At 41.6% G+C, this 13,902-nt stretch overlaps 1 protein-coding gene across 1 annotated transcript; it reads right to left on the bottom strand.

The window, feature by feature from the left end:
- Window positions 1-8,096: 8,096 nt before the first annotated feature.
- On the bottom strand, window positions 8,097-9,624 carry SPIN4 (spindlin family member 4). The gene has a single exon (XM_004595190.2). The coding sequence runs from the start codon at window positions 9,551-9,553 to the stop codon at window positions 8,804-8,806; it is 750 nt and encodes a 249-aa protein (XP_004595247.1). The 5' UTR covers window positions 9,554-9,624; the 3' UTR covers window positions 8,097-8,803.
- Between the last annotated feature and the right edge of the window lie 4,278 nt (window positions 9,625-13,902).

Below are 13,902 nucleotides of genomic sequence, written 5' to 3'. Positions count from 1 at the left end.
AAAAAGCCAAGAGTCAGACTTTTTAAAGTGACATACGCTTCTGCAGACCACAACGAGATGTCATGGCCCCTATGTGCCTCTGGGCATGCTATTCACTGTACCGGCATCAGCAATCAAGGAGGCTCAGTTCTGGTACATGCACTCATGATCAGATCACAGAACTTGTGATTTTCCCCATGCTTGGAGGATTTAGTCTAGCAGCCCAGTTGAGAGGGTCCCCAAAGAAAACATAGGAAGAGGTGACCCCAGATCTAACTCCTGTGTGTACCAGTTAGTGTGGGGTCAGTCACAGTCTGTCATCTACATCAACCTTCACACATGCTGGTAGTTGCAATAGCCAGGTCACTTCTTTCTCCAGCTCCATCTCATATATAAATCCAGGGATGCTGTGGCCTAGCCTAACCCTGTCCACCACACACACGGCCATCATGTACACCAGCAAGAACTTCAGCCTAGTCACAGCGACCTTTAATAACTCCCACCAGGTCCACCCCCAGCCTGGTCCCAGCATATGCTGGTATGTGCAACAGACTGGTCCAGTCCGTCTCACATCACATTCCACTCTCATACATACCAATGAGTGTCACAGCCTAATTCAGCCCAACCAACTCTACTGTCCAGCCCACACTTATGCTGGCAGGTGCTACTCACTGTCCAGCCAAGTACAGTTCCGGCCCTGGTTCCGATGCTCACTGGTGGGACCTAAAGCCCCTTAGAGGGGTGCCCATAGTTTCCTTAATATACCCACTCCCAGCCCCGGATCTAACGGGTAGTACTGTGATCTAACTTGACATGCCTTGCCCCAAGTCCTGGTATTTTCCCTCTGATGTTGTGGAAAAGCCTCATCTGCCTACATTCATTCTGGCTTATGCATGCATCAGTGGATATGGTTGCTTAGTCCAGCCTGGCTCTCCACCTAACCCAGCTTACATGCAGTCCAATGGATTTTGTAGCCTTGCCCAGCCTAGTCCACTCCAAATCCTGGCTCTCAAACTCACCAGCAGGAGCAGTGGCACAGCAGGGGAGCCTGTGAAGTTCCATCCCGTCCCCCGCCCCCCCCCCCACACACACACCAGGTTTGCTCTGGTCTGGTGTTTTGCATATGCTGGTGGCTGCTGCGTCCCAGTCTGGCATGTCCCTCTTCATCTAGGCATTCACCAACAGGTGCTGCAGTCTGGCTCTGCCCAACATATTCCCAGTTTCAGCTCATGCTGGAGGGTGTTGCAGTTTGGCCCAGCCCAGCCATCCCCCAAGTCCTGTCCCTAATGTGAACTGCCTGGGGTTGTGGCCCAACTTGGCTTATTCTGCACATCATCCTAGTCCTCACATCTGTCGGTGGGTGCTATGGGATGGCACAACACAGCATGGCCCCCCAGACCTGACCCACATGTATTCTGGCAGGTACTGTAACTTGGCCTGGTTTGGGCTGCTCCAAGCCTTGGTTCCTATGCTCACCAGCAAGGACTATGTTCTGACAGAGGAGTTTGCTAAACTCCTCTATCAGGCCAACCCCCAATCACAGATCTTTATCACACCAGTGGAGGATTTGCTCAGCCTGACTTGGCCTGCCTCCTGTCCATATTCACTAGCAGATACACTGACCTTACTCAATTGACCCAGACCCATTCTGGTTCTTACCAGTGGATGCTACAGCCCAGTCTTGCCTGGCCCACCCTGAGATATGGTTCTCATTTGGTTCAGTGGATGCAAAGACCTAGCTCAGCTTATTCTACACCTACTCTGGCTCTCATGAACACCAGTAGCTTCTGGAGCCTAACCCAGTCTGGCACACACTGGACCCAGTCCACACCCATTCCAAGGGGTGGTGCAGCCATTTCCAGCCAAGTTTGTGGTCCCCATTCTGGCTCTTGTACTCACCAGCTGGAATTGTAGTCCAGCAGGAGTATGCCCATAACTCCCTGACCAGATATGTTCCCAGGCACAGATCTTGCACGTGTTGGTGGTTGCTCTAACCCAGCCCAGCACAGCACATCCCCTGGCTTGTCCTTTGCTATCTGATGCCCACCCTCAGTCCCAACTTTTGCTAGTAGATGCTGCCTAGCCCTGCCAAGCCTGTCCCTATCCCTGGTTATTATTCAAACTGGTAGATGTGATAGTCTAGCCTAACATAGTCTACACCCCATTTTAACTCCTGCACAAACTGGTGTGCTTTAGTTCGGCTTGACCCTGGCCTGCCCACACTCTTTCCTCAAGTCAACTCACATAACTGCCCACAAATGGAGCATCCTTGCCCGGCCTGATAAACACCTAGCCCCAACTCACATGCTCACCAGTGACAGTTACAGTCCACCAGGGGAATTCCCAATGCTCCTCCCAGGCCCGCTGCTAAACCCAGATCTCTCACTTGCTAGTGGGTGCTAGACCCTTACCCAACATAGTCTACCCACCCTCTCCAGTCTCAGCCTTTTTGTGTGCTGGTAGCTATTGCAACTCAGCCAGCCACACACCCAAGTCTTGGATGTGTGTGTGTGCAGGCGCTACAGCATGAACCACCTGGCCTGATCCCAATCCCAGTTCTCAGGAGTGTCAGCGAGTTCCACTATAATGCCAATTTGGCCTGTCACGAACCCCAGCTCTTGAGTACACCAGTGGATATTGCAGTCCTACAGGAGTGAACCCACATATCCCCCATAGGATCTTACCCCAGACCCAGTTCTCTTGTGTGCTGGGTAATGTCAGCCTAATGTGACATATCCCTTGTCCTGACACTCATTGGTGGGTACCATGGTCTAATTCTGCCCGGTAGGCCCTGCAGCCCTAGTTTTGTGTGTGCTGGTGGGCAGTGGGCAGGGGTGGTCGATGTTAACTAGCCCAGCTCAGGTCTCCCCTGTGGGCAGGTGCACTGGTCTGACCCAGAAAGGTCCTTCCAGTTTCCCCTCTCCAAACTGTTCAGTCTCAGCCTGCTCACTTACAATGACCTGATCAGTGGAAGTCCCCCAGAAGTTATTCCTCACTTGTAATATGCCCCCTGAGCAGTCCACCCTCCCCATACCTTCTTCACTGCACAATCTATTGCTCCCATACCTGCAAGCACATGGGTTCCCAGGCCCAGTCCTCCAGAGGCGTGGCATGTTGTCCTGGAGCCCTACCCACTTGCCTGCCTGAGACACAAGTATGTGCACTGCTCTCCCAGGTCCACTCTTGTAACATTGGCAGAAGCCAGCTCTGGCCAAATAAATAAATAAATAAATAAGATTTATTTATTTGAAAAGCAGAGTTATGAGGGGAAAAAAGAAGAGCATTCTTTCCACCTGCTGTTTTTTTTATGACTTAAGCTGGAATTGGCTGATGCTAGGAGCCTGAAAATCTGTCTAGGACTCCCACAAGGACTAGAGCAATACAATCACTTGGGCCTTCTTTTGCTGCTTTCCCAGATGTAATACTATATGGCATGCATGCACAGGCAGCAGCTTCACACACTGTGTCATAACACTGGCCCTCAGCACTGAAAAATTTAAAGTCTGTATTTGACCTAGAAATCCAAAATGAAACACTATTTCTTTTCTTTTTTTTTTTAATTTAATTTTATTTTTTTTATTATTGTATTGTTGTTGACAATCTTTACATAGTTAATTACAGTTAAAGGAAAAAGAAAAAAAAAAGAAAAAAGGAAAAAAAAGGTTCAGGGGGATAGGAAAGTGGGCAATGCCATTATGCCCATATTGTTTCCATCCTGCATCTGAGGTAAAGGGGGACATTGAGGGAGAAGCCCCACCCGGTTTCCCGCCCACCCCAAGTCCCGGATATGGGGCATGCTCCGAGATATGTGCCCAAGTGGTGTTAATAGTTCTCTAGTTATGAATTGCTGCCCGTTTCGCTCGATGAGGTCGTCCACTGATTGATATGGTCCATCATAAAGCCGAACATACAGAGAGGAGGAGAGACAGAGAGGAAGATCTTCCGTCCGATGTTTCACTCCCCAAGTGAGCCGCAACGGGCCGGTGCGTGCCAATCCAATGCCGGGACCAGGAACCTCTTCCAGGTCTCCCACACGGGTGCAGGGTCCCAAAGCTTTGGGCCGTCCTCAACTGCTTTCCCAGGCCACAAGCAGGGAGCTGGATGGGAAGTGGAGCTGCCAGGATTAGAACCGACGCCCATATGGGATCCCGGGGCGTTCAAGGCAAGGACTTTAGCCACTAGGCCATGCCGCCGGGCCCCCGAAACACTCTTTCTTATACCTAGTATGAAAGCCCCATAAAACTGACAGGTTTATCATTTTTATCCAATTACCATAGTTATGACTAGATTCAAGCCTCCCTGAGTGGATACGAATGGCAAAAGTGTCTAGATTCAAAATACCAAAAAATATTTTAATAACAAAATGAAAACAATAAGAGGGAGTTTCCCTTTCTGTCTCATAACTTAGAAAAAGAAACTTAACTGTAATGTTTACTCTTAAAAGTAGGCGATACGGGCCCAGCACAGTGGCCTAACGGCTAGGGTCCTCGCAATGAACATGCCGGGATCCCATATGGGCACCAGTTCTAGTCCCAGCAGCTCCACTTCCCATCCAGATCCCTGCTTGTGGCCTGGGAAAGCAGTCGAGGATGGCCCAAAGCTTTGGGACCCTGCACCCATGTGGGAGACCTGGAAGAGGCTCCTGGTTCCCAGCTTCGGATCGGCGCAGCATCGGCCCGTTGCGCTCACTTGTGGAGTGAATCATCGGACGGAAGATCTTCCTCTCTGTCTCTCCTCCTCTCTGTATATCTGACTTTGTAATAAAAATAAATAAATCTTAAAAAAAAAAAAGTAGGCAATACAAGGGCCAACATGGTGGCACATAAGGCTGATCCTCTGGCATCCATTAAGGGCATTATTTCCTGTCTTGGCTTCTCCAAATCCGGTCACTTATGGCCTGGAAAAGCAGTGGAGGATGGCCCAAGTCATTGGGACCCTGTACCCACATGGGAGAACCATGAATCAGCAGATGGAACCTTTCAAATAAAAATGAAATAGCTTAAGAGAGAGAGGAAGAGATATAAAATAGAGATTTAAAGAGAGTAGCTTAGCACTGTGTGGTGAAATTTACAAGGTTCTATTCCTTGTCTATTGAGAAAGCATTCATTATGAATGCAACCGATTTTCTGTAACATCAATTATCATAAAATTTCTTTAAATGATGAAAATGAAAGGCCCCCAACTGTTTTTTTCTTTTATAAGATTTATTTATTTAACTTGAAAGTCAGAGCTACAGATATATATGTATGTACATATATATATATATATATGTGCACACATATATATATATACACAGAGAGATAGAGAGAGATCCTCCATCTGCTTCTTGACTCCCAAAAGCCTGCAAGGGACAGATCTGAGATGATTTGAAGCCAGAGCCAGGAGTCTCTTTTGGATTTACCATGTGAGGGTGGTGTCCTAAGGAATTGGGCCATCCTCTGCTCTTTCTAAAGCCATAAGCTAGAAGCTGGATCGGAAGTGGAGCAGCCAGGACAAAACAAGGACTCATTTGGGTCATCGAAACTGCAGGCAAACAGCATGTCAAGCCACTGTGTCAACGGCAAGAAACCCCAATATTAAACTATTGAATGCCTTTAACCATCAGTAAGTACTATTGGTTGTTTCGTTGTTTAAAATATGTTTGCCAACTCAAAAAGAAGAAATCCCTACAAAAACCATTAAAATAATTTCCACATGTATATAAATTTTTAAAACAGTACATGTTATGTTTATATTTGTAGCAAATATAAAACATGATTAAGAGTGACACTAAATTCATAATTTTGTCTATGTATACAAGAAGTAATATGGTACCAGCAAACAAATTTATTATCTTTAATATTCTGACTGTTCTAAAATACAGGGCCAGGTGTTTGTGCTATTGCTAAAGATGTTCCTTGGGACACGCAGATCCCGTATCAGACTGCCTGAATGCGTTTTCCAGGTCCTGGTTTCATCTTGTACAGGCCCAATCTATTGTGAGCATTTGGAAAATAAACCAGAATAAGGAAGATCTCTGTATGTCTTTCGAATAAATAAACACTTCAAATTATATATAAAGCTGTATCTAACTGAAATAAACCAAAATGTTGACGTTACTCCTCATCTTTTTCTATATTTTCTTTCAATACTTTAAGATTAAAAAGGATGCAAAGAGAATTTAAAGCATCATTATAGCTGGTGATTTTATTATGAAATTTTCAGAATTGAGCAGATCTAATTAACATAAAATACACAAAGATATAAAGCAACTAAATAACATGATCAGCAAGCCTGACAATAGACAACATTAAATGTTGTATTTCAGAGAATATTAAATTGTACATCTTAAAATAGAGCTGGAATAAAACAATTAGCATTGGAAAAATCAGAAAACAAATTAAAAAATTTATCATCTAGAAATAACTGTTTTACAGTTTCATATGAGCTAACTTTCAAAGACCAAATGATTCTAATGCTATTTAAAATACTTTAGATCACAGGAGAAAATTATAAATTCACCAATTCATATTTGCTAAAGTTTGCAAAAACTTAATAATAAAACTTGTTAATCACAACATAAGCAAAGTATATTTTCACTTTGGAATGTAAATTGGATAATTCTAAATAAAATATTGATAACTAAAACACAGCAGTGTAGCAAATGATGATTTTACTATAATTAAGTAGAATCTGTTCCAGAAATGCAAGTTTGGTTTAACATCAAATAACTGTCATTCTAACTCATTATACCAACTACATAACGAATGCATGCTGAAATATTTGATAAAATACAATAGCCACTTCTGACATAACAACATTATGTATAACAAGAATAAAACATTCCTAAACATATTGGTTTTTTTCCCAATAACCAATAGTACATGGAATGCTGATAAGGAATACAACAGACCTCTTCATTTAAAATTGTTAAGAGGACAGACATGTCTTTCATCACTATGCAACACTGTTTCAGAGAGTCCAGCTAATCTAGAATAGTCAGCACAAACATTAGAAGAAATAAAATGGTATCTATTTGCAAGTAAAAGTAGTGCATATGCAGAAAGTCTAAAACATTCTATTTTTTAAAAACTGTTGTTATTTAGAAGATTATATAAGAATACAAAAATCTGTTGGTTTTCTGTTTTGCTAAAAATAAAAAGATACAAATGAGAACAAAATAGTCAATTCCTAATGTCAAAGTATAACAGCTATAAAATACTCTATATGAAGAATACAACAAGACCAAAATATTGAGTGTTAAGGACCAATGTTAATTAATTAATCCTCTAATTAAGAATGCATAAATTTAATGCAGTACAAATTAAGACATCACACTCTTAAATGTTGAGAAAACACTTTCAATTTTCATATGAAAGAATCAATATTTAGGATAGATCATCTTAAAAAAACAACACTACTGAAGGAAAATTTGCTTTGTCAGACTGTACAATGTATTGTCAGGTCTATATAATTAAAACTACTTGATTTTGGTCCTGGAATTTGAAACCAGCCATTTTAAAAATAAATGGTACAAAAAAAATGGTACAAATACCCAAGTGAATGAAATACCCTATATTATGCCATATGCTAGCACAAAAATAAATTTCAGATGAACAAAACATTTTAAATTTTAATAAAAAAAATTTTTGAAAAAAAAATGAAGACTTGTATCACTTGGGATGGCAGCATCCACCTGAAAAAGAGAGGAAATCAAAATCTATAAGACATAGAGTTGTCTACCTAAAATTTTAAATTTTAAGGTAAAAGATATCAATAGTCAAAATTAATAACATAACTCATGTAAGCTCTAGATGATTAAATGCTATATAGTAAGAATTCCTAAAACTTTATAAGGAAAAGAACAATTCGACAGATAAATGAGCAAGGATAAAACTTGACAAATCACAAAATAGAAAGAACTGAAAGAAAAAAAAAGAAGGAACTCCAATTAAAGCCAAACAAAGTGGTATCATATAATTTTTTCAACTTTCAGATTTTTAAGAATTAAGAAGTCTTGCAGGATGCTGGAAATGGGCACTATACATTTCTAGGAATTCAACCTACAGGAATAGAAACACACACACACACACACACACACACACACATATATATATATATATTATAGTGCAGCAAGGTTAAAATGTTTCAAAAAGCAGCCTATCAATAGTTAGCTAATTAACTAACAAATTGAATACCTTTTCAGTTGAATATCTTTTTTGGTACATCCACATGACTGTATATGCAGTCGCTTGTGGAGGGAGGGAGGAAAAATGGAGGGAAAAGAGAGCAGAGGAGTGAGAGATGGAAACATGGGGGAGGGAGGAAGGGAGGCTGTAGCTGCTTATCTGGAAAGATGACATCTATTTGCCAAGCAAGAAAAGCAGTTAAAGAAATGCATGTGGCTTGACATTTTTAAACAAATTATCACAATAAACCTTCTGTATGATGATTTGAAAAATATACACAAGGATATGTCAGCATTTGCTACCTGGCTGGAAGAGAAGGGATAGGTAAGGAGAGGCTGGGCAATGGCATGACATGGAGTCATTCCACTGCTTTTTATTATTCTACTATTGCATTAATACAATCATTGCAAACATTTTTAAAAGTAATCTATTAGTGCCCAGTTTAAATGTTCAATTACAAAAGGAAACTATCAAAAGGACAAAACTGTACTTGGGGCAAAACCGTGGCTGCTACTCAATGTAGGATATCTAGGCAAAATAAGATTTATTCACTTTCCTGAATTTAACAGAAAAACTTTTCTCCAAGTTCACAAGCCAGAGAACAGGAAACAATTTACATGTAATATTGCCCAATTTTTGCAAAGACCATAATGAATTTAGGGAGTTTTCACCAAACCATAAACGTAGATGTGAATATCATCATCAAATTTAATGAAATAAACAGACGGCTTAGCCACCACTTGATGGATGAAAATGCCGGTTCTCTTGGATCCATCATCTTTGGCGTGCTCCACTTGCTTGCCCACGAGGCTGTCGACCACCTCCCCAGGCTCCCTTTCTGCGGTGGGGAAATAATAGTTGGAATCTGGAATGATGCGTAGGTCTCCATCTTTGTAATCATCCAAAAGAGTGTACATATAGAGGACCGGATCTTTTTCATAGGTTATGTAAAACCAAGTATCCATCACGGGGGCTCGCGCCAGGACCATACCCCTCCATTCATCTTTCGTGCCATGCTCGCCTTCAAACACATGCCCCACTGCCTTCCCAATCAAAGAATCTGCCAGGCGAGAATCGATGCGAGGAGTTGGTACTCTCTCTGGAAGAATCTCCAGTGCTAAAACTCTCTTATCTCGATGCAGTTCTAATCCATACACACTATCCTTGCCATCATATTTAATGATGTAGAGAGTGGGCTTTACGGAAACCTGCTCTAGTACAGTGCCCTTCCATTGCTCCACAGGCTCGTTGCCTTCCTTCCAGCCGTGCTGAATGCGGCAGCCTACGATGTTCCTGCGAGTGAGGAAAGTGGGCTTACGCCGTTGCTTCCTGTGGGTGTGCCTTTTCTTCATCAGGTATGCGGACACGCCATCTACCCCCATCGGAGGAACAGTTGGAGGAGACATAATTTAGGCTTTAAGAAGATTTGAGCAAAACTGCTGTTTGGTTAACACGACAAAAAGTCAACACTATCCAATGAGAGGGATTTTTGGTTTTTCGTTTTTTTCCCTCCACTTCAGAGATGGGGTTTGTCTTCCCTTCTCCAAGCTAAAGTTTTTCACCAGGGAAACACAGAAATACTTTAACTAACCGTGAGCCCTGGAACAGCATGCGCCTCTCAACAGTTATTTCCCTCTCTTGTCTGGGAGGGGTGACTGCAGCTGCGGCGGCTCCCGCTAGAGATGGCGGGCTGGCGTGCGCTGTCTGTGCCTTGCGCCCTCCCAGGCTTCCCAGCCCAAAGTCCCGAATCGGTCACTTAGCTGTCAATGCTGCTGCGGTGGTGGCAAGGCGACTGAAAACGAAACAACCGGGAAGGCAGGCAGTTAACAAGGATGGCTGCGGCGGCAAATGTGCAGGCAGCGGCAAGTCTCCGCAGTCAGAGAAGCCAGGACTTCGCAGAGCTGGCTTCGCCTCGGTCTGGCGCCGCGGTTTCTGCCGCTTAGGGAACCCGCCCCCTCTGAGCCCGCCTGCACCTCGGCCCCGCCCCCCACCATCCCGCCTTCCGCTCGGCGGGCTGCTGCTGGGCGGGTCAGCGCCGGTCAGTGCGCGGGCCCGCGCTCAGTCCACACTGAAAGGGACGATCTTTCCTTCATTTCCTCTAGCGGCCCCCAACCCCCGCCCCCGACCGTTTCTCTGTAACTCCCTGGAACTGGAGCCAGACAGGCGGACTCCCTCCTCCTCCTCTCTGGCCGCCTGCTGCCGCCTCCAGCCGCTAACACAGCGGTCCCATCTGCTTTCTATCTTCCAGGAATTCCTCACAAACCTTTTTTTTTTTTTTTTAAATTATTATTATTATTCAAAACACAGGCCGAGGGAGCCAGAGAGTGAGAGCCCGCGCAAAAGTTACAGCAGGAAAGCAAGAGAACATGAACAAGGGAGCAGGAGGGCGAGCGTGGACTTTCCACATGCCAATTATTTTTACTCAATTTAGGATTTTACACCAGAGAAGAAAATCCCTGTGTACAGTCCACCATCTTGATCCAAACTTTATATTTTCTGCCTGATGATACTTGTTAAATATGTATTTTGTCAATTTAAAGGAAGTATACTGACATTGCAGAGATTTTCTAAAAGTCAGTGAAATAAAGAGATGAAGTTAATATCGATTTACCATCTAGACATAGGCAAAAAAATACTCTGATTTCTGTTCTCTTAATAAGTACGTGCTCATATTTTGCGATTGGGAACATATTTATGCTTGTAGAGCTTTTTTCCTTTCACTTACATCACAATCGTTCCTGTAGTGTTTAAAATGCTGGAAACCAGGATGCTTAATGATTTCACAATATTCCTTCATAATATTCTGTGATAATCTATTTATTTTGAATGGTGTGTTACAAAAGAACCAACAATGAAACTTTCCTTCAAATATAATTTGCTAAACTTGTCTAAAGCATGTTCAAAATAATATTGAAGATATATATATGTAAGATCTACATATAGATCAACATACAAGAAAACATATAACAATATAAAAGAAGGATATTAAAAAACAAGTGTGGATTCAATTTTGTGGAAGGAGAAAAATGAAAGGGATTTGTGTGTGTATATGTATTTACTATTTTTCTGAATGTAAAATTATAGCATGCTTATGTGAAAAACCTGAAGGTTAGAAAACAGTCTACAATTTTACTAAAATCAAGAAATAGATGGCTGTGGGAATTAAATGAGAACATCTGTAAAATTTTTTAACTTTGTCTCCCTTGTACAAGGTGGCAATTAAAAAATTCTGTTTTCTCATCTGTAAGCTGGTAAGAAGGGAAGGCCTCATTTTATGAGTTTAAAATTGAATGTAAAGGAAGGGAAGAAATCAGAAAAGAGAAAATTCCATATTTCATTAGCTTCTATGTCAATGACTGAAAACCCTAGCCCTCATAACATTAACTGCTGATTTGGCTAAACATGTGAGGATCCTCTCAAATCTGCATGTCGCAGCATGCAATAACTTCCTCCCAATATTATCTCTCAAGAAAATGACTCCAAGGAAACAAGAAAATTGGATGTACAAAATGTTTTTTTTTTTCAAACTCTAGGATAGTGTAATGATATGACATATACCAAAAGTTATGCAAAATGTAGATATGAGTACTCACAGAAGGTAACTATTGGTAAATTTCATTTCATTAGGATCCACCAAACAATTCCCCAAATTATTCCCCAGGCCAGCATGCAACAAGTTCCTTGTTTTTTTAAGATTATTTATTTATTTGAATAAACAGGGAAAGAGGTATTTCCCATCTGCTTGTTTATTCCCAAATGTCTGGAAGGCCAGGAATCTGAAATTGCATCTTAGTCTCCCATGTGGGTGGAAGGGACATCTTCCACTGCTTTCCCAGGTACATTGGGAAGGAGCTGGGTTAGAAATATAGCCACAGGGTCTTGAAGCTGTGCTTCAATAAAGGAACACCATAACCAGCAGCTTCATTTCTTGCACTGCAATATGAGTCCCTGTACCAAGCTCTTCCTTTCCAATGTGTAAAGAAAATCATAACACATTTTAAAAGAGGCACACATCATAAATTTTTGGAAGGACTCAAAAAATGTAGTTGTTTGATTTGCTGGGAGACATAAGCAAGGATAACTTTAAAGTGAATTAAAACAACAACAACAAAAATCAGTGGTGACATAAAAAAAAAAGCCTAAAAAGACTAAAAACTCTAAGCAAAACATAGCTAGAAGGAAGGCTTAAATGATGAATGGGCAAAGAATATGTAGCAAATGTCCAGGACCATCTCTTGAAAAATGTACAATGCTAAAGGATAGGGGTATGACTGCAGAGGGGAAAAAGGTTTGCAACTCAACAGCTTCAAATTCTGATAACTAATGTTTTAGCCACTGCTAGTGGAAGGAGATGACACGCCAATTCCCATGACAATAGGAAGTTGGCAATACCAAATGAAAAGCTAACCTGCCATGCTGTTTTGAGAGAAGCAGGCAACACTCATCCCTCTGGCTGATCAATATTAACGGTGCTGAGCAAAGATCTGTGACCCACCATGGAGAAGCAAGCAGTGCTCTGATTTCTCTGTTAATGATAGTCTGTGAGATCTAATGGTAAATTGTTCCTTCACATTCATCTGCTCATATGAGGTACTGTTAGTGAAAATACTGCAAAAATACAACCCCACTCTGCTCCATAAAGCTAGTACCGATGAAGCTGAGTAAGGTAGAAAAAGGTAGAGCTATCATTATGAAAATTATTCAAAAAGTAATTACGAATTATCCTGAAACAAATGGAAAAAGCAGAAAATCTCAGTTGAGAAATATGTTATTTAAAAGCAACCTAATGTGGACTCCCATAGAAACTGTTAAACATATCTAGACAGTGGGATGCTGGACTGTCTGACATTGTCTGTACCAGCAATGTCGGAGCACACTTAAATAACAGAATGATGGAATTTATAATTATGACTGTTTATGAAGGGCTACATTATTATAATATGGGGCAAATCAGTTGGGGGTGGGAATTTGTAATGGAGGTGGGGAAATCCCAGACTCTATGGAATTGTACCATAAAATTCAAAATTTGAAAAAAAAGAAAGAAAAAAAAAAGAAAAGCAATCTAATGGAATTTTTAGTGTTAAAAACAAAGCAATACAAAATAAAACATTTTCTTCAATTAAAATCTAAAAGTGGAGGAATATGGAATCAATGTATCTGAAGATTAAAATCATGGAATGTATGTCATGCGAACAGAGAAAATAGACTTATAAAAAAGTAAAAAATGTCAGAAATGTTTTAGACAATAACATAAGGGTGAGCATAGTTGCTTCAAAGGAAGTAAAATCCTCAAGGAAATATTTATTAAGCTGTATATAGGATCCGTATTCTAAAAATAGCATATGCTGTCTAAATAAATAAATAAGGAAGACCTGAAGAAATGGAAACACTTATCATGGTCACACAGCTGATGATTTAGCATAGCAAAAATGTCTGTTCTCTCTTAACTAACCCATTAGTTTAATGCAACTTCTGTAAAAATTTGAGCAAAATTTTTCATAGATATAAAATGTCCTAAATCAGTGAAACTAATTTGAAAAGAAGCATATTGCTTAAAGAATTGTTTTAGGGCCCGGCGGCGTAGCCTGGCGGCTAGGGTCCTCTCCTTGAGCGTGCCCCGGAATCCCATGTAGGCGCCAGTTCTGGTCCTGGCAACTCCACTTTCCATCCGGCTCTCTGCTTGTGGCATGGGAAGCAGTTGAGGACGGCCCAAAGCTTTGGGACCCTGCACCAGCGTGGGAGACCCGGGGGAGGT

This window comes from Ochotona princeps, chromosome X (assembly GCF_030435755.1).
Source record: "Ochotona princeps isolate mOchPri1 chromosome X, mOchPri1.hap1, whole genome shotgun sequence".
Classification (NCBI taxonomy): Eukaryota; Metazoa; Chordata; class Mammalia; order Lagomorpha; family Ochotonidae; genus Ochotona; species Ochotona princeps.
Note: the sequence above shows the minus strand (reverse complement) of the source record. Positions and strands in the feature narration are given on the sequence as shown.

Excerpts from the sequence above, each read along its gene's own strand:
- SPIN4 (XM_004595190.2), bottom strand. The coding sequence starts at position 9,553 with ATGTCTCCTCCAACTGTTCCTCCGATGGGGGTAGATGGCGTGTCCGCA.